Source organism: Ursus arctos, unplaced genomic scaffold (genome assembly GCF_023065955.2).
Source record: "Ursus arctos isolate Adak ecotype North America unplaced genomic scaffold, UrsArc2.0 scaffold_12, whole genome shotgun sequence".
Classification (NCBI taxonomy): Eukaryota; Metazoa; Chordata; class Mammalia; order Carnivora; family Ursidae; genus Ursus; species Ursus arctos.
Window position 1 is genome coordinate 17,270,623 of NW_026622786.1, and position 18,712 is coordinate 17,289,334.

General features: G+C 40.7%; 1 protein-coding gene across 2 annotated transcripts in view; it reads left to right on the plus strand.

The window, feature by feature from the left end:
• The window catches only part of VAV3 (vav guanine nucleotide exchange factor 3), a 340,276-nt gene that overhangs the window by 64,870 nt on the left and 256,694 nt on the right, over nucleotides 1-18,712 (plus strand). For both annotated transcript variants that reach the window (XM_057310419.1, XM_026484676.4), the window contains exon 2: nucleotides 14,084-14,200. In XM_057310419.1, the coding sequence (XP_057166402.1) occupies nucleotides 14,084-14,200 (117 nt within the window). The remainder of the gene's footprint in view (nucleotides 1-14,083; nucleotides 14,201-18,712) is intronic.

Sequence of the window (18,712 nt, forward strand, 5' to 3'; positions counted from 1 at the left end):
TAGTTATGTCTCAAGGCAAGAGAAACAAGCAAAATTAAACTATCAGGATTACATGAAAATAAAAAGTTTCTGCACAGCATAGGAAACCATCAACCTACTGAATGGGAGAGGATATAGCAAATGATACATCCAGTAAGGGGTTAATATCCAAAATGCATAAAGAACTTCTACAACCCTACACCGAAACCCCACAAATAATCCAATTAAAAAATGGGCAGAGGACTGAAATAGATGTTTTTCCAAAGAAGACCTACAGATGGCCAACAAACACTTGAAAAAGATGCTCAACATTACTAGTCAGGGAAATGCAAATCAAAACCACACTGAGAGGTCACCTCACACCGGTCAGAATGGCTAGTATCAAAAAGACATAGGGGGAATGCCTGGGTGGCTCAATTGGTTAAGACCTCGGCTCCAGTAATGATCCCTGGGATTGAATCCCACATTGGGTTCCTTGCTCTGCAGGGAGACTGCTTCTTCCTCTGCCTGCCACTCCCCCTGCTTGTGCTTGGTCTCTTTCTCTGACAAAATCTTTTAAATATATATATATATATATATATATATGAAACAACAAGAGCTGGCGAGGATATGGACGAAAAAAAAGAACTATTGTGCATTGCTGGGAATGTAAATTGGTGCAGCCACTGTGGAAAACCGAATGGAGGTTTCTCAAAACATTAAAAATAGAAATACCATATGATCCAATAATTCCACTACTTGTTATTTATTCAAAGAAAAGGAAAGCACTAATCTTAAAAGAGATATGGACCCCTGTGTTTATTTCAGTGTTGTTTACAATAGCTAAGATATGGAAGCAAACTAAGTGTCCATTGATAGTTGAATGGATAAAGAAGATTGGTGTGTGTGTGTGTGTGTGTGTGTGTGTATACACACACACATACGTGCGCGTGCACACACACGCACAGTGGAATATCATTCAGCCATAAAAAAGAATGAAATCTTGCCATTTGCAACAACCTGAATGGATCTAGAGGGTATAATGCTAAGTGAAATAAGTCAGGCTGAGAGAGTCAAATACTATAGGATTTCACTTGTGTGGAATCTAAAAACTAAAAAAACAGAATCAGACTTATAAATACAGAGAACAAACTGATGGTTTCCAGAGGGGAGGGATGGACAAAATGGGTGAAGGGGATTGGGAGATACAGGCTTCCAGTAGGAAATGAGTAAGTTACAGGATTAAAAGAACATGGGTAATACAATCAGTGACTATTGTAATAATACTGTATGGTGACAGACGGGAGCTACACTTGTGAACATAACAGAGAAATTGAATCACTGTGTTGTACATGTGAAACAAATGTAACATTGTGTGTCAGCTACACTAAAAAATGTTTAAAAGGATGAAACATTTAATTCACTGGAAGTAAGTTCACTGGGAAACTTGATTGAAAGGGAGGACTCTGGGTATCTGATTATAGGAGTTAACAGAACTTGGGTTGATACATCCACTTATTTTTTTTCTTTTAGATTTTTCTATTGCCGTTAGTAATAAAACACTGTTGATATGATATTGAGTTTGAGACAGGTGTGGTGACAATGTGGTGAGAGGTATTGGTGATTGGTTAGCAGGTTTTTTTTACGTATATACATTTTAAACAGATATTGTTAGTAATTATTATTTTAGACAAGGAGAACACATAGCAGTGGACAGGTAGGGGTGGGCAGAGGGAGAGAGAGAATCATAAGCAAGCTTCCTGCCCAACGAGGAGCCTGATGTGGAGCTCAATCTCATGACCCTGAGATCCATGAGCTGAACCAAAATCAAGAATTGGACACTTAACCAGCTGAGCCACCCAAGCACCCCTGGTTTGCAGGTTTTCTAAACAGAGTACAGATCTCCTGGTTATAAAGATGGCAGAGTTTATTGGAAGTCTAAGAAGAGGGTGGGGGGAAGAGAACAAGGAGCATTTTCTATACTCAATTAGAATGTATTTCTACTTGGTTATGTATTCTACTTGGTTAAAATTTCAGAAGGAAATATCGTATAGAAGTAGTGGTATTAACAAAGTTGTGTGTATGCACATGTATACATAAACATATGGAGAATATGATACGATATAGGTCAGGTATAAATCTGATCTTTAGTTCAGATTTTGTATTAGTGCTATTAGTGCAGACCCAGTGTACTTGTATTTAATTTGAAAAAACTACAACTTGTTTTAATAAAGTAACTTGAGAAAGAGTGGGCAGAGCTAAAACCTGGAGCATAAATCATAAAGAAATCTCTTAGGTAGTAAAATCAAAAGTGAGAAGTATAATTTGCATACAATTTGGAGTGATACTAAATTGGGAAGAGTGTGGGTGCAGATAGAATAACAATTAGGTTAGAAATGTGGGGAGAAAATAGAATGTAATTTGGCACAAAAAATGTTTTATCTATAGGAGAATAATTTTGTTCCAAAGCTATTCAGTCATTTCGAATTTGTTCAAAGTTATACAGAATGTATGTAACTATGTGTAGAAGAAGCCTACTGGCAGGCGTTAAGAGATAAAGTAAGGTATGTTCTCTTTCGTAGGTGAGGGAAGAAAGAGGGGAAGGTAGGTTGTATGGTCTGGAGCTAAGTATTATGCCGAACTGAATGGAAATCGAAACATTTTGTTATTGTTGGTTAGAGAATTGGCTTTTCCCTCCAAGATGCAACTTTTTATTTTTTTTTAATGCATCTTTTTTCTGAAGTTGAAATTTCTTGGCAGAAAACCTGGCAGACCCCAGGTTTGCTTAAGCTATGGCAGGTGCCTGAAGTCTGGTCTTACTGCTTCTATAGAGCCCGTCATTGCCTCCCCCCACTACCCCCTGCTCAAGGATGCAGCATAACTTGCTAGGGGAGCCTGCTGGCAGGGGGTGGGTTTGGCTCTACCCTTGACCTTGGGTTATTTACTGTGTCTCCATTCCTCATGGATAGAGTATAATAATAGTGTCTTCCTCATAGGGTTGTTGTATGGAGTACCTGAGATACTCCATGGAAAGTGCTTAGTGTCACAGGTGGGACATACACGTTTATCACTTGCTGTTGTTTGTGGAGTCATAAGTATTATCGTGATGCATTGCCTTGTGCTCTCTGAGAAGTGAATCCTGAGCCCACTTGGGATCTGGCCCCTGCCTAGTTGTCCAGCCCTTCATCTCTTATGCTCTCTTCTCTGCACTGGCTATGGAGGCCACGTGAACTACTGCATTTCCTCCCCAAAGCTAGGCCTTTGCTTATCACCAGATTCCATTTATCATGACCTTTTGTTCGTTCTTGGACCACTTCCTTGGAGGAGTGAATCGTACCCTAACCCCCTTGATCAGATGGGTGTTCTTCCTGTGTGCTCCCACTAAACCTGGTGCTTGCCTCTCTTTATTACGCTGGAATCGAGATGCTTTCTGCTCCTTTGTATTTCTCCCCTCATGCCCTGGAGGGCAGGAGCTGGGCCCCCAGCCCCCTTGCTCGGGGCGGTATCTGCCCGGGAGGAGGTAGAACGTCGGGGGTGTGGAAGGTGTGGACTTTGCACTTTGGAGGCAAGGTTCGAAACCTTGCTCCACCGCTTACCAGCCATGTGACTTAGGGCTCAGTGCCTCAGTTGCCTCATTGTAAGAGTACCTACCCCATAGCATCAAGGGCAGATTAAATGAGGAGGGAGAGACTCGGGGTTTACCTTCCCCTCTGTTCTTTACTTCCCTTCTCGATCTCCTGCTACTCAAATCCTGCTCTGGCTGTACCACGGAGTGAGGTGAGGTGGAAGGGGTAGCATCCTGGCCATAGGGGGCTAAGCAGCAAAGGATGGAGAAGGTGGGGACTCCTCAGGGACATGTGAGGGCCTCTGTGGCTGCGTTCTAAGGTGGCTTTTTGTAGGGGAGGGAAGTGTAGGAGGCAGGGTTGCCTGCAGTCAGACTTACTTGGTTTTGTATACAGCTCTTTTCCTTTTACATCAGACGCAAACACACTAAGTTTCATTCTTGTTATCTGGACCGTGGATTTGTAGGGCTCATCTCAAAGCAACACAGATTTGTGTCCATAAGCTTTTTCCTTGTTTTGAATGTTGTCTCTAATGAAGAATCATCACAGCTCCGCTCCTTTTGGATAACAGGGTCACAGGATTCTCATTCCTGCGTCACGGGGAGTGGCCTTCTTGGCCGGTGTGCTGATCCAAGCGTGCTCTACCCTGGGAGGACAGTCCGTTTCTCACCTAGATAAGGGCGCAGGACACTCTGGTTTTCATGTCCAACGACTGCCTGCGCAGCTGATGCCACCATCACTGCCACTCTGCCTACTCCCACTGCTTGCATCCCGCCAGGAAACTAGCACTGCTGCTGTTGCTAAGCTGTTACTACTAGGACTCCCATGCTACTCCGATGGTTACTCTCTCACTGCTGTTGCTAAACTGTTACTATGACTACTTCCATTCTGCTGTGAGTATGACTGTCCCTGCTGCTGGAGCTACATTGTTACTAGTCAAAATCCTGACTTGTAGCTACTGCGTTCTACTATCTCTTAACAGTCTGTGCAAAAAGAAATGCCTTCTTTGCATACCTCTCATAGGGAACCCCACAAGCAAGTCTTCTCTAGAATGGAGACTGGGCCATTGTTAGTGTGCTTTGGGCTAGCTGTATTCCAGATAACAATAGGGTTGAGTGTGACTTTTTCTCATTAAAGGCTTTGACATACAGTGCTTTCAGTAGCAGGTTCATGAACTTAGTAAAATAGATGTTTCAGGCTAATTTTGACCTCTGGACTTCCCAGGTGCGCAGTTTCTCAGTGTAGACTAGAAACACATACGGAGAATTGAATGCTGTTTGTTAACCTTCTCTGGGTCCAAGGGCTAATGCTGAGGTTGACAGATAACCTTTGCAACCAAGGGTCTAAATTGTTGTCAAGAGAGAGGGGTACAGTGCTCCCTCTTGTGAGGACAAGGGCTGTTGAAAGCAGCAAAGGGCTCGTGTGTATGATGGTGACAGCTGGCCAGGAGTCCTGAAACTCTGTTAGCAGGCTACCACTGAATATACACCGGAGGCTGGCAACCCAGACTAGAAATGACGCTCAAGAATGTAACTGCTTAATGATTTAAAATCTTTATTTTACTTGTAATTCTTAACATCACCAAATTCTAAAAAAGTTCTTGGGGGTAATTTAATAAAGAATACCTATCGACACACTAACCTGTCAGAGGAGATGATGACAATTGAATGTAAAATTTCCCCAGGAGTTCCCTGGCTACCAAGGAGCGGTTGCCATTTATCTTTTAAACACACAAACTGCATCATCAATTGTTGATTATTTATTAAAACCACTTGTCTGTTATAAAAGCTGTGTGGATACACAGGTGAAATAAAGGTAGTCTCTACTTTCAAATGTTTTTCATGTGGCAGTAGTTGGGAGAACAGATATAGTCAAGATGGGTATTATCACAGGTGTGAGCCAGAGTGCTGCAGACTATTTGGGTGCGTGTGTTCTCACAATTAGAGCTACATTTTGGGGCTTGATCACTTTCATAAAGTTACATATGACCCATAAAAGTTTTAATCATTAAAGAAAATGGAAAAAAACCTGCAATTTCGAATGTTATTAAATGACCATATTTATGAATAATTTTTTTTTAATCCCTTAAAAATGCTTTGCAGCCTGGACAGCAATCAACATGGCTTTTAGTTTATTGAAAACAGGGGAGTTTTGGTTTAGTGACAGAGCTAGGAAAACAACTCCCCTCCCTTTCTGGACTTCTTCCCTGCATGTTCTTTAGGGTCTTCATTTATTTATAATAACAGGATCAGTAAGAAAATTATTTGAAGACACTGGGCACTCCTGAACTAATGCTAAGTGCAGCATCATTATTTTATAATTATTCAGAAGGCGTCGGTAGATATGATTCCTTTACAGAACAGTGGTGATAGTACCCCTTCAGTTGGGATCCTCCGAATCACAAGGGAAAAGGACAAAGTCCGTATACAAATAAAAATTCTTTTTCTTTCCCCCTTTTGTTTTCCTTCCGAAAGCTGTAGAATTTAGCTCTCTTAATTTTAAAAGGCAGATGTAGAGGGAGAGAGAAGATAAGGCTAAAGGGACAGAAATAGAAGACCCCAATAAAAGAGAAACTTGATTTATTACTATTTTCCTTCCATGCCTTCCTGCCTTCTAGTCCTGCAAAAGATGATTGATTCCTTGGGAAAAGAATAGAGGAGGAGTTAGGATGACAGGCGGCCGAGGCAGAGCTTGACAAAGTCTTAAGCTGAGGCTTGGGCTAAAAAAGGAAAACTCTTGTACCTTAATGTTTGTAAATAGGCTTCGTCATGATCTCTTCTGTGCCTTTCAAAACTGTCAATCAGCTCATGAACAGCCACTCATAATTCAGATTATGTTAACCTCTCAAATTCAGTCTCTCCTTCAAATGCGATAATGAGCATTCCATCAAGAAATGAGACCCCGAGGGGCGCCTGGGTGGCTCAGATGGTGAAGCATCTGCCTTCAGTTCAGGCCATGGTCTCAGGGTCCTGGGGTTGAGCCAGAGTTGTCTCCACACTTAGCAGGGAGCCTGCTTCTCCCTTTGCCCCTCCCTCCCTCTCTCTCTCTCAATCAAATAAATAAATAAGAGATGAGACCCGAAGAACGTCTGTCTTCATCATGCAGCTTGACTGTTGGAGGTCCTTGTGAAAATTGCAGTAAGCCCGCAAGTGTACAAGCTGTGAAGCTGTTAGAAATCCTCAGCCTTCCCCGCCCCCCCCCCCCATACCATTTCTCGGTTGGGATTGAAATAGCTCATTTCACAATAAACTGGGGAGGTTTTTTCCTGTTATGTAGTGTCAGTTAACACAACTAGTCCATTTTTTGCTAACAATTTTAGAGAAGTAGATGCTTACTTTTTCAAATAAAAAAGGGAAACGATCCTGCTTGTATGCATATCGTTGAGAAAAGTCAAAACGGCTCTTACGAGAAAAAGGCAACCGTACACCTTATAAAAGGAGTAGAGAGAAGAGAAAGATCGTCTCAGAGCTTTATAGTGAACTCTCGCAGTCTGACCTTTAAATGTTTCCTTTCTGGAACATCACCGTCGCTAGCGCTGAAGTGGTCGTGTGGGAGGCTGCACCTTGCAAAGCCTTGTCTGTTGTGATAGCAATCTGGTGATGAAACGTTATCTAATCTGGAGAGCTCTGTATAATTTGAGGGTGTCAGACCTTGATGGTGTTAAAATTTCTTTGAAGGTTATCTGCATCTATTGAATGCTCTTCTACCATTTTAATTCAACTTGTAGTAAATAAGCGAGCTGCTCGTGTGTGTCTGAAGGGGCAGAGAGAGGGTGAGTGTGGTGGCTGAAGACTGGTGTCCGTGTTGTTCGAATGTCACTCATCACTGGATATACCTGAGATGCTGCCTAGACTCTTCTCTCATTACTGGGTCTTTTCAGACGCAAAGACGAGAGTTAATAGTCTCCTGTCTGTGGCTCCTTTTCACACACCCCATCCCCCAGCTGCTAAGCTACCATTTTCAGTGAGTGTTTTTACTGTATGTGCAATGCCCACAACGGAGCTAGGGATGTAATTCCTAATTCTTCTCTTTTCTCTCTCACCCCACCCATGCCATGCATAGTCAATCAGTTACTGGGTATTTCCTTTCCATATTACTTCATAGAGTTTTTTCAATTCCTCCTCCTACCATCCTAGTCCAGAGCACCATAATCTTTTGTTAAACTAATATGGCAGCCTCCTAACTCTCCTGTCTTGCCCACCTAACCCATATCATCTCCTTAATAAAGAGAAAAGAAAATGCTTAGTCTGCACACTGCCAAAGGGAGCTAGTATAACAAGTAGGTAAGGATGTGGGCTCTGTAGCAAGAATGTCTGGATTTGAATCATGACTCTATTACTTTGGCAAATGCAGTTATATAACCTTGAGTAAACTCAGTATGCATGAAAGAGAAAATGAAAACTTTCCTGATTGAGTTGTCATGAGGATTAAAGGACGTAAACATTAGCCTAGAGTCTGGTACATAGCAAACACTCAAAAATTACTGTAATACTCATAAAATGGAAGCTGAGTGTTCAACTCTATTTAAAACCCTTGAACCTCACAATGTCTTCTAGGAGAAAGCCCACATTCCTTTGGCATGCCTTTGTAAACCCCACTCCCCTTTCCAGCTCTGCTTTCCAACCCCACTCTCACTGCTGCCCCCCAGAGGGTTGTGTCCATTCCGTACCACTTCCACTGCCCCCAGCGGTTCATACCTTGTCTTGGGCTCATACATGTGCTGTGCCATTTACCTGGTACTCCCTTGCACCCCAAGTCTGGCATCTTCCTTTCTCGTTCCTGAATGGCAACCACTTTTCCTGTTTTTGTGGCTGACTCTAACCTATCCTTCAGCTCTCATCTCATCTGTCACTTATTCCAGAAAGCTGTCTCTGATTCTCCAGGGCTCCCAAAGCACTCTTGAATGCTTTCTTTATGGCAGTTGCCACATGCTGTGTAATTGTGCCTTCACTGGTCTGGATGCTTCGCCCAACCAGGATAACTCTTCTGAGGGCAGTTTGAGTCATACTTGCTTTTTTAAAATACCTAGTTCTTGGCAGTTTCGTTCCATTAACATGGGTTTAATAAATTAAAGAAAGCAGTACCCAATGGGAAGTATGTTCTATGAAGTTTGATGATACCTAGTATGTAATCTGCACCTCAATAGTATTTGTTAAATGAGAAAATGCTCTTTAGACTTTTGTATATCTTTTAATTTTTAGTAACTATCTTGTGTGGATACATTCATTATTTAAAAAATCCTGAAGTTATTTAAAGTTCTGATTCTTAAAATTTGAATCCTAAATTCTAAGATCTACTAAAGTTATCTCATAAATTAAATGCTTTAGCAAAGTTGTATAATTCTTATCAAACACGAGGTTTGTTTATGAAATAATGCGCTATATTTGTCCTGCTGTGTCATAAGCCATCTCTGAAGGCAGAATGTTTTAAGCTACCACAGATGATACAAAGGGACTATCACGTGGCTACTAATCTAAAAGAGTGTATAAACTGGGGAGAAAAACCTTATACTGAAATAATAGTGTCAAAACATCAATCCCATCTCTAAGCATAAAACATGTGTTCATCAATCATCTTCAATAAATCCAACATTCCTTCACCTTAGAGTAAAATAAGAGGTGGCTTATTAAGCATTCCACAAAGAAAATTGTAGAATTGTGAGTGGTACATTAGAGATCATTTAGGCCAATCTTGTTTACATTAACTCTTTCTTTTGTGACGGATTGCTTAAGCAAAGGATGGAGCTATTGGTCTGTTTGATAAAACTGGCTCATGTAATCTGGGAGCAGCCTGGTGCTCAGACCTTTGTTTCTAAATAGCATTTACCACGTACGTGGGAATGGACTTGCTTGGAGAAATGGCTGGTTGCAGAACTAGAGCAATAGAACATATGATGTGGGTTTGGGACAACTTGACCTAAGAAAATGAAGAAAATGGCATTCTGTTAAAAGGACACAGGAACCAGTTTGAAGGGATCCCCAAATGGCCAAATTTGGGATAATATGAACATGAAAAAAAGTGGTGGTTATTAATTTAAAAAGGAGACAGGAGGAAGGGCAGTGAAAGCTCTTTTTGTAAGAATACCAGCTAATAATTATGGAAAGAATGATAAGAGTCAGAAAAATCACTGTTTTGTAGTCCCAAGTGGAATAATGAAAGCAAGGGTTATTAGTGGATGGTAAGTCATGGTGAAAAATTATTGGGAAATATGACATGGTATCAAATTATCACCCCTAGGATTTTTATTAACATAAAGGGGGACATGTACCTTAACAATAGATGTGGCAGTAAATATCCTAATGAAGCGACCAAGCTAGCAGCAATAATAATGGCTTAACCCAACATTTTGTATCTTTAGATGTTGTGAAATATGAATTTCACAGTAGGAAGTATTTTTGCCAGAACTGTTTATTTTGTACTTAAGCTTTTGGTTCACTGAAAATACGAGTGATGGAGGAACAGGTTTAATGATACCATGGAAATAGTAAGACAAATGCAAAATGTGGGACCTTCTATAAGACAACTTGTCTGGACTCTTCAAAAAGTCAGTGTCTGAGAAATCCCACTGCCTTTTATTTTTAAATTAAAAAATACTGCAAAAATACGGGGCGCCTGGGTGGCTCAGTCGTTAAATGTCTGCTTCAGCTCAGGGCGTGATCCCGGAGTTCTGGGATCGAGCCCCACATCAGGCTCCTCCGCTGGGAGCCTGCTTCTTCCTCTCCCACTCTCCCCTCTTGTGTTCCCTCTCTCGCTGGCTGTCTCTCTCTCTCTGTCAAATAAATTTAAAAAATCTTAAAAAAAAATACTGCAAAAATAAAGCAACCAAATGCAATGGATAAAATTTAATTGGATCCTAGACTGGGGGAGGACATAGCATAAAGAGACATAGGGTGGGCAATTGAGGAAATTTGAATATGGACTAGATATTAGATAACCTAGAATTGTTAATTTTCTTAGGTGTGATAGTGGTATTGTATGTAGGAAAATATCTTTATTCCTAGGAGATGTATATTGAGCTATTTAGGAGTGAAGTGTTGTGATATTTGTAACTTGCTTCCAAATACTTCAGCAAAATACATCTTATAAATAAACAGTTGGCATATAAAAGCACATAGGTAGGGGCGCCTGGGTGGTACTGTCAGTGGTGTCCGACTCTTGATTTCAGCTCAGGTCGTGGTCTCAGGGACTTGAGGTCGAGCCTGGGGTCAGGCTCCGTGCTCATTGCAGAGTCTGCTTAAGACTCTCTCTATCCCTCTCCTTCTGCCCCTCCCCCTGATCTCTCTCTCTCTTTCTCTCTCTCTCAAATAAGTCTTTTAAAAAAAATCACAGTTATGGCAGTATGTTCCAGTTGAGTAGGTGGAGTGTTCATTGCACTATCTTTTCAACTTTTGGTTTGAGATTTTAAAAAAGAAACTGGAAAAAGAACACGCTCAGCGTGATGAAAACTAAGTCTCGGGAGTGGCAGGCAGGCTGTCAGTCCCAGCTTTGCCCAGTGCTTCTGCAGTGGTAGGGGGCCACCTCCTCCGTCCCTCAGCTTTGTTCCTGTGCATGCACAGAGCTGAGCACCCACGAACATCAAGGGGAATGTGACCCTAGTGTAATCAGCCACACTTTGGATAACTGTGAAAACCTCTCGATGAGATGAATAGACAAGCTTGTGGCAGAACCACTTGTGTTACTCACTTTTAGCATTTCCAGTGTCTGGAATGTTGTAAGTATTCAAAAACTGTTGACTGAAGAAATACCTACAGGGAAGACGAAATTTGAGGATTACCTCAAAAAAGTGAGAGTATCCCAGTGACCTTTTCCAAATCCAGTAAATATTTGTGGAATTTAATAGAACTGAAAACTAGTTAAGGGGCAAATAAGGTTAAGGTCCCTTCCAGAAGTAAGGGGAAGACCTGTTATTAAGTATGTATGCAGTAATGGCTACATTTCAGTTTTTGTTCGTTTGTTTGTTTTGTTTTAACTTTCAGAAATACTTTCTTTCCTGCATTAAGGAAGTACTTGAGTGGAGGTCCACTGTAGTTTTTCCTACACAGGGCGAAATCTGAGTTTGGTGAGAAATCTTCGGAGGGTGGCATGTGCAATTATGCTTCTCCTTGGTGAGCTATGAGTTGGGCACTTAATTATGTAAAAAATATTGCAAGAGAGCAGTTGCATAATCCCCAAGAGAGTAATTATTGTCTCTTGGCAGAATGCAAGGCTTTTAATCTGTAAATAAGCAAGCCTGTGTGGAAGAGCTATATGTAGAGTGATTCTGTGTTGTAAAGGTCTCCTATGAATTTTTTAAAGTGCAAATGGTAACTCCAAGTGCAGATTGGCTTCTGCCTTTGTGCTTCAAAAGGGTTTATGATGCTTCCCCTGTGGTTTTAACCCTTCCTGAAATATTTAAGCCTCCGAGAAGGGTTTCTGTAAAGGGTCAAACTGCATCTGAGTTAAGTCTGTGAAAACTCTGAATGTTTCAAATACTGAGGAAGTAAAACGTGCTTTCTGTAAATTAAAAAACCAATATGAAAAACAAAACAAAATGAAACATTGACAGTGCTTAAAAAAATGCTCAAGTTAGCTGACGGGTTTCTCGCTAATTGGAGGGTACTAGTCTCGTGTGCTACTGCAGCTTGTGTTCCCAGAAAGAAGTAACTCGCTTCCAGGGTGTGTGTGTGTGTTTTGCTTAGGTGGATCTGAGCCTTTGGAGACTGAAACTAAATTTTGTTTTTAGAAATCGTTATCTGATCTGCCTTCCCTCTTAGTGTTCCCTGTTAGTGTTGATGAACTGAGCATGCTCTCTCCGAGTTAGACTAATCCACTTGAGCAGCAGAGCCCCCACTCCCACCCCTCTGCCTACTCACCGACCTCATTCGGGTGACTTGACTCACCTCTCTTGCATGACCAGCTTTCTCCTCTCTACTGAGTTATTCTCATCAAAATAAAAACCTGTTGTAACAGCTTCCATTGTTTTTAGAAAGGTCCTCCTTGACTTCTCTTTGTCTCTGACTACCTCCTCAATCCTCTGTTCTCCTTTGCAGCAAACTCCTTAAGAGTCTATATTCTATATTCTCTTCACTTCCTCTCCTCCCATTGTCTCTTGAACCTGCTCCAAGCACCCCACTCCACAAGGACCCTGCTTTTATCAAAGCGTACCCATGACCTTCACACTTCCAGATTCCATGGACAGCGCTTGGTCAAATCTCATCTATCATCAGCAGCTAACAGTTTATCATTCCTTCTTTCTAGAAACACTTTCTTTACTTGACTTCAGGGAAAACCTGTTTTCCTGGTTGTTCCCCTTCCTCACCAGTCATTTATGCTCAGCCTCTTGGTGGGCTCTTTTCCTGATCTCCTAAGATTACTCAGTCCCAGGTCCTTTTCTCTCCTCTGTTTTCTCCCAAAGTCCTCTCAGGCAGCGTCATAGTTAAAAATGTTCTGTATACTCCAAAGACTCCCAAATTTATGCCTAGACTACACACTTGTACGCTGGACCGCAGACTTGTATATCCGGTTGCTTGCCTCAATGGGTATCTCAAATTTAACATAGTCAAAATGTAACATCTGGTCTTCCCACAGATGTCTCTTACCCTTCTATCTGCTTTTCCTGTCTCTGTCTTTGATCCATCCCCTTTCCATCTATATTAAAAACAGCAGCCTGAAAGACCCCTGTAAAACATATCCCCCCTCTGCCTCAAAGCCTCCAATGACTTCTGCATTGGTCAGAGTAAAAGCTGGTCCAACAAGGTTGTCTTCTGACCCCAGTACCTTCCTAGCTCACCTCCTACCTTTCTGCCCGTCAGTCACTCTGTTCCAGCCGCACTGGCCCCTTCCTTAAACACACCTCAGATACTTCTGTCTCAGGGCTTTGGCATGGGATGCTACTTTAAGTTGGAATGCTGTGTCCTGTACTTCTGCATGGTTTGCTCCTTCACCTTCAGATCTCTGCTTATCTGCTCTCTTCCCGCTGACACCTTCTCTAACCATCCATTTAAGTGCCTCCTACCCCACCCCACCAGTGCTCCTGATCCCTCTTCCTGGCTTTGTTTTTTTTCTATTGAACTTACTACCACATGAAAATAAAATATTTACTTTTTGTGTTTTTGTTGCTGAGTTTTTTTCTTGTCTATGTTCTTGTGTTAGAATGTAAGTTTCAGGGGCGCCTGGGTGGCTCAGTCGTTAAGCGTCTGCCTTCAGCTCAGGGCGTGATCCTGGGGTTCTGGGATCGAGCCCCACATCAGGCTCCTCAGCTGTGAGCCTGCCTTTTCCTCTCCCACTCCCCCTGCTTGTGTTCCCTCTATCACTGGCTGTCTCTGTCAAATAAAATCTTAAAAAAAAAAATGAATTTAAGTTTCACGAGGACGGAAATTTTGTGTACCTTCTTCAAAGATGTGTCACCTGTGTCTAAGCGGGTACTCAGTAAATGCTAAAGGATTAATTGAAAAGCAACCTCAAAAGTTGAATTTTTTCCCCCCTTGTCATTTTTTTTTTTTTTATAATATTCTGGGTGGACAAAGGTTATAGAGCGTTCAGAATGATTCACTATGTACTAATAGTTGTTTCCCTTTCCTCAGTTTCTCTGTTTGAAGAACATAAGGACATTCCTCACAGCCTGTTGTGAGACCTTTGGAATGAGAAAGAGTGAACTCTTTGAAGCATTTGACCTGTTTGATGTTCGTGACTTTGGAAAGGTAATCACATTTCATTTTCTATGTGTTTTCAGTGGAGAACGTTTTATCAAATACCATTTCTTGTTGAAGAAGGACATGTGACTTACGTGGTCTAGGTATCTGCATTACGTAATGAAATTTCACACGTAGGTGACTTAGCAAAAAAGCAAATAACACTGTCCAAATGGGACTAGAATTATTGTTATTATTTTTCAAGATTTATTTATTTGAGAGAGAGAGCATGCAAGCATGAGGGGAGGGGTGGAGGGAGAGAATCTTCAAGCAGACTTCCCGCTGAGTACGGAGCCCAATGCAGGGCTTGATCTCACCACCCATGAGATTATGACCTGAGCCGAAACCAAGAGTTGGACACTTAACTGACCGAGCCACCCCGGTGCCCCAGGACTAGAATTATTTTTTTATTTAAAGCAGTACAAGGAGAGTCTTTTACCCAGAAGTGGCTTTTCCTTTGGCTACCTCAGAGGGTAGCACTATGGTTTTCCATCCTACAAATAGTAGGGCCAGTATTTTTTTCCCCTCCAGTCTTTTCTATATCTGAAAGGCACCTAATTTTTGGAATTTGGGAATGTTCTGCTGCCTCTCTCTCTATTTTGACACTTGGGTAGGTGATGGAGAAGACATGAATCCAAAATGTTTGAGACTGTTGAGTAATTCCTGTTGGTTGGATTTCAGCAGATACAGGTTAGCTTGTTGGATTTCAATGATATTTGCCACATGTAAATTATTCTAATATTTGCTGTTATTACTTATATGTATACCAAACACTTGTGTGTAATAGGTGACAAATTATTCTTTTTAAAGTTCTGGTCATTTATTTTGAAGTGATTGAGCATAAACAAACTTTTTGCATGTAAGAAATCATAAAAGAGGTAATTAAGGTGACCTTATTTTTGCCCCTGTGGACATAATAGCATTATGAAAATAAGCACATAAGAATCAGGAAATAAAACTAAATGATAGTGAGAAGTTTGCCCTTACTCCTGTAATTCAGGTGCTAGGATCTCATCAAAAGGCTGTTTGAGAATGACATTTCATTTGATTTCTAAGATATTATATTTTAGTTATAAAGTGAAAACCAAGCAATGAATTGGCTTGCTTGACCATAGGAATAAATTGCACAAACTTGAAACGGACACATAGGAAATTTGATGCAAGTATGGGTAAGCCACCCTGCCCAAGGAGAGAGAAGCCTTGGCATCTTGAACCTAGAGTCCCTCTGTCATCTTCTGGAAGTCACCAGTATTCTCATTCATCAGACTGTCAGTTTGGAAGCCTGTGCAAAAGGAAATGGGTGTAAGACCGTGGTTACTAAGATTCCCTTTTCCTCTGGCAAGCTGTGATTTAACAGTTTTGAGGTCCAAAAAAGTGATGGAAGATAGCATGGTAAGAAATAAAAGCAACTGAAAACCAAGCCTGGTGGGGAGGTTGGTAGGTAGCCTCTTTGTCTGTGGCCATGAAGTGAAGCCGCGAAGATGAAGAGGAATCAACTAGAATTCAAGGTAAGGTGGATGGTCCTCCAAGTTGTTAGCCCTAAAAAACATCTTAACAGTTTAAAAAGATGTTTTCTTTATTCTTTGACTCCTCCCCCTATTTTAAGAGTCTTTTTTGATTTTCTTTTCACTCTTTTGGGGAAGTGAAAAATGAAAATGAAATAGGGAAATGAGAAATGAAAAAAAAGCCTAGACTTTTTAAAGCTTTTCAAGGAGCTCTTAATTTTTCATTCAGATTTGCAAGAAATGATGTTGACAAAGACTGGGAAGTCCTCTAAATGCTCTGGAAACGCATGGCCTTGTTCTAGTGGAGTACCACTGTGCACTTACACAACGGAAGCTTTGTAGGAGTTGAGATAATAGAGTTGAATGTGAAGGAGTAAACTGTATGCTTCTCAAGGGTAAATGTGTTTCTGTCTACTTAAAATATTTTGGCAATGATAAGTCTGAAACAGAGTTAAACTTGGGGATGTCATTGAGAACTTGATCCTGTACTCAGCACTCTAAAATCACATACATTCTTGCTACTGCCAAGATTGGTGCGATATCTCTTCCAAAACTGTATGTGGCCTAAATAAGCCATTGAAAGTTAGAGAATTTATGATGCTGTTTCATACTGTACCAGTATTACTACCATTAAACATTATTACTCTAAACAAAACCATCAATCCCACTGCTTACTGATAACTTTCAAGATAATTGGTATGTTTTCAATCTGCATCTATATGTGCACATATATACACACATATACGTATACATACACACATACATATATACACACATATATGATCATTAATCCTCACAATGGCTCTCTGAGATGTAAGTACTATTCAAATCACACATCTGGTAGAGATTGGAGCAATGGTTTGAACCCAGATCTGGCTGATTCTCACTGCTACCATGGTGCAGACATTCACATAGCGTCCACTGCTTTGCACATATTGACTCAATCTTCATATCAACCCCACCATGTAGGTACCATTATTGTCCCTATTTACAGATTCTGGACTGCAAGTGACAGAACTTGGACAATTCATGCAATTTTTGGTTTTTACATTTAAAAAAAATGTCAACAGTGTGTTGATGTAGAGACCAAATCATTCCTGGTATTGTGACTATAAATTTTAATAGGATGTAAACAGGTTAGTTTTTTTCTCTTCATTCCTTGGGATTTAAATTTTCTATTAACATAAAAAGAGAATGTCTATAACTACATACCCTCCTTTCTGCTTCAATTCATACAAATAACAAATCTAGGATTCATGTATATTTGGCCCTTTTTGCCTAGGAATATAATAATTATAATAACAGTATCTAATGTTTTTGTAGCATTTTGAAGCTTTGAGATTACTTCGTATTGCTGACCTCGTTTGAGTTTTGTGATAGTCTTGTGAAGGAAACAAGCAAGTCTTCCCCTTTCTCAGATGAGAAAACTGAGATGGGGAGGTTTAACAGTGATTTGAAGGTGCCCTTGGTTTGGATCTGGTCAGACCTTCTGACTTCCCAGCCCTTTGTTTTTCTTGTCTGCCATCTATGTGTGGGTCTCGCTGTTGTGTGAATGCACAGGGAGAAAGATGAACTCATAGGAGAAAACCAAAGGAATATATGAAATTAAAAAAAAAAAGCATAAGTGATCTGTGACTTGGCATCTAATTACAGTTTTTTTTTTTTTAAGGTAGGAAAGATTTAGGATATTGCATGAGCCTTCAGTATAATGGCGGTTGAAATTAAGAACTCTACCTGAATAAATGTTTTACAGATTCTCATCTGTACACATGCAGACAGTTTTATGCTAACCTTCCTCTCACTTTCCCATTGTGGTGTAATCTACTCCCTAATCTTGTATAAGTTCTCCCTTGGTTCTGGGTTCCAGAAGTCTACCCTGAACCATAGGCTTTGACATGGATAGGTTTTCTTTTGGAAATTAGGAAAATCCTGGGAAGACCAAAGGAATTCATGAAATTATAAAGTATAAGTGATCTGTCAGTTGACATCTAATTATTCTTTAGAAAGAGAGGATTTAGCGTACATGTGTTAATGCAAATGAAAAGTTTTTCTTTTAATTTTTGAGATAGTGAAAAACACACACATTTTGGGCACTCAAGAGGGGCTTATGAGAATTTTGTCTTTCAGCATTACTTTTAATTTCTAGTATTGAGGTCTTTACCCAGTGTTAAGAGAATATTCATTTCAATTCAAGCTCGTGTATCAAAAAAAAAATAGTTCTGAACATTTTCTGTAACTTGATTTTGTTTTTCAAATCACATAGGTATGGGGAATGAGTTTAGTAAGTTAGAAGGTTAACTTTTTTTTTCTTTAAAGATTTTATTAGAGCACACAAGCAGGGGGAGTGGCAGAGGGAGAGGGAGAAGCGGACTCCCCACTGAGCAGGGAACCCAATGCGGGGCTCTCTCTCTCAGGACCCTGGGATCATGACCTGAGCCAAAGGTGGATGCTTAGCTGACAGAGCCACCCAGGCACCCAAGTTGACTTTCTATCAAAACTCCATCGTGGGGTGCCTGGGTGGCTCAGTTGGTTAAGCATCTGACTCTTAATTTCAGCTCAATTCATGATCTCAGGGTTGTGAGATTGAACCCCACATTGCGCTCTGCACTGGGTGTGGAGCCTGCTTGAGATTCTCACTCTCTTTCTCTCCCTTTCCCTCTGCCCCTCCTAGCTGCCAAATCAATCTTCTTACTGACAATAAAAAAAAAAAAAAAGGAAAGTTGTCTTAGTTGTCTTCTTTGCTTAAGAAATGTGATAAACAACTTCCTCCCCTAGAAAATTAGCAATTAATTATAATACTTTTTACATTGCAGCAGGATCTGTAAATTTCCTCACTTCCATGCTGTGTGAATGATCTTCTGTTCCTCTGCTTAGATTGTCATGTTCCGACTAACGATTTTGCTGTTTGGAAATGTTTCCTACTGAGCTGTCTGTTGGCACATTTACAGTGCGGAAGCACATGGGATTTTTCTTTAATGAGACCATTTCTAGTGAGTAACAGAAATCCCGTTGCTGC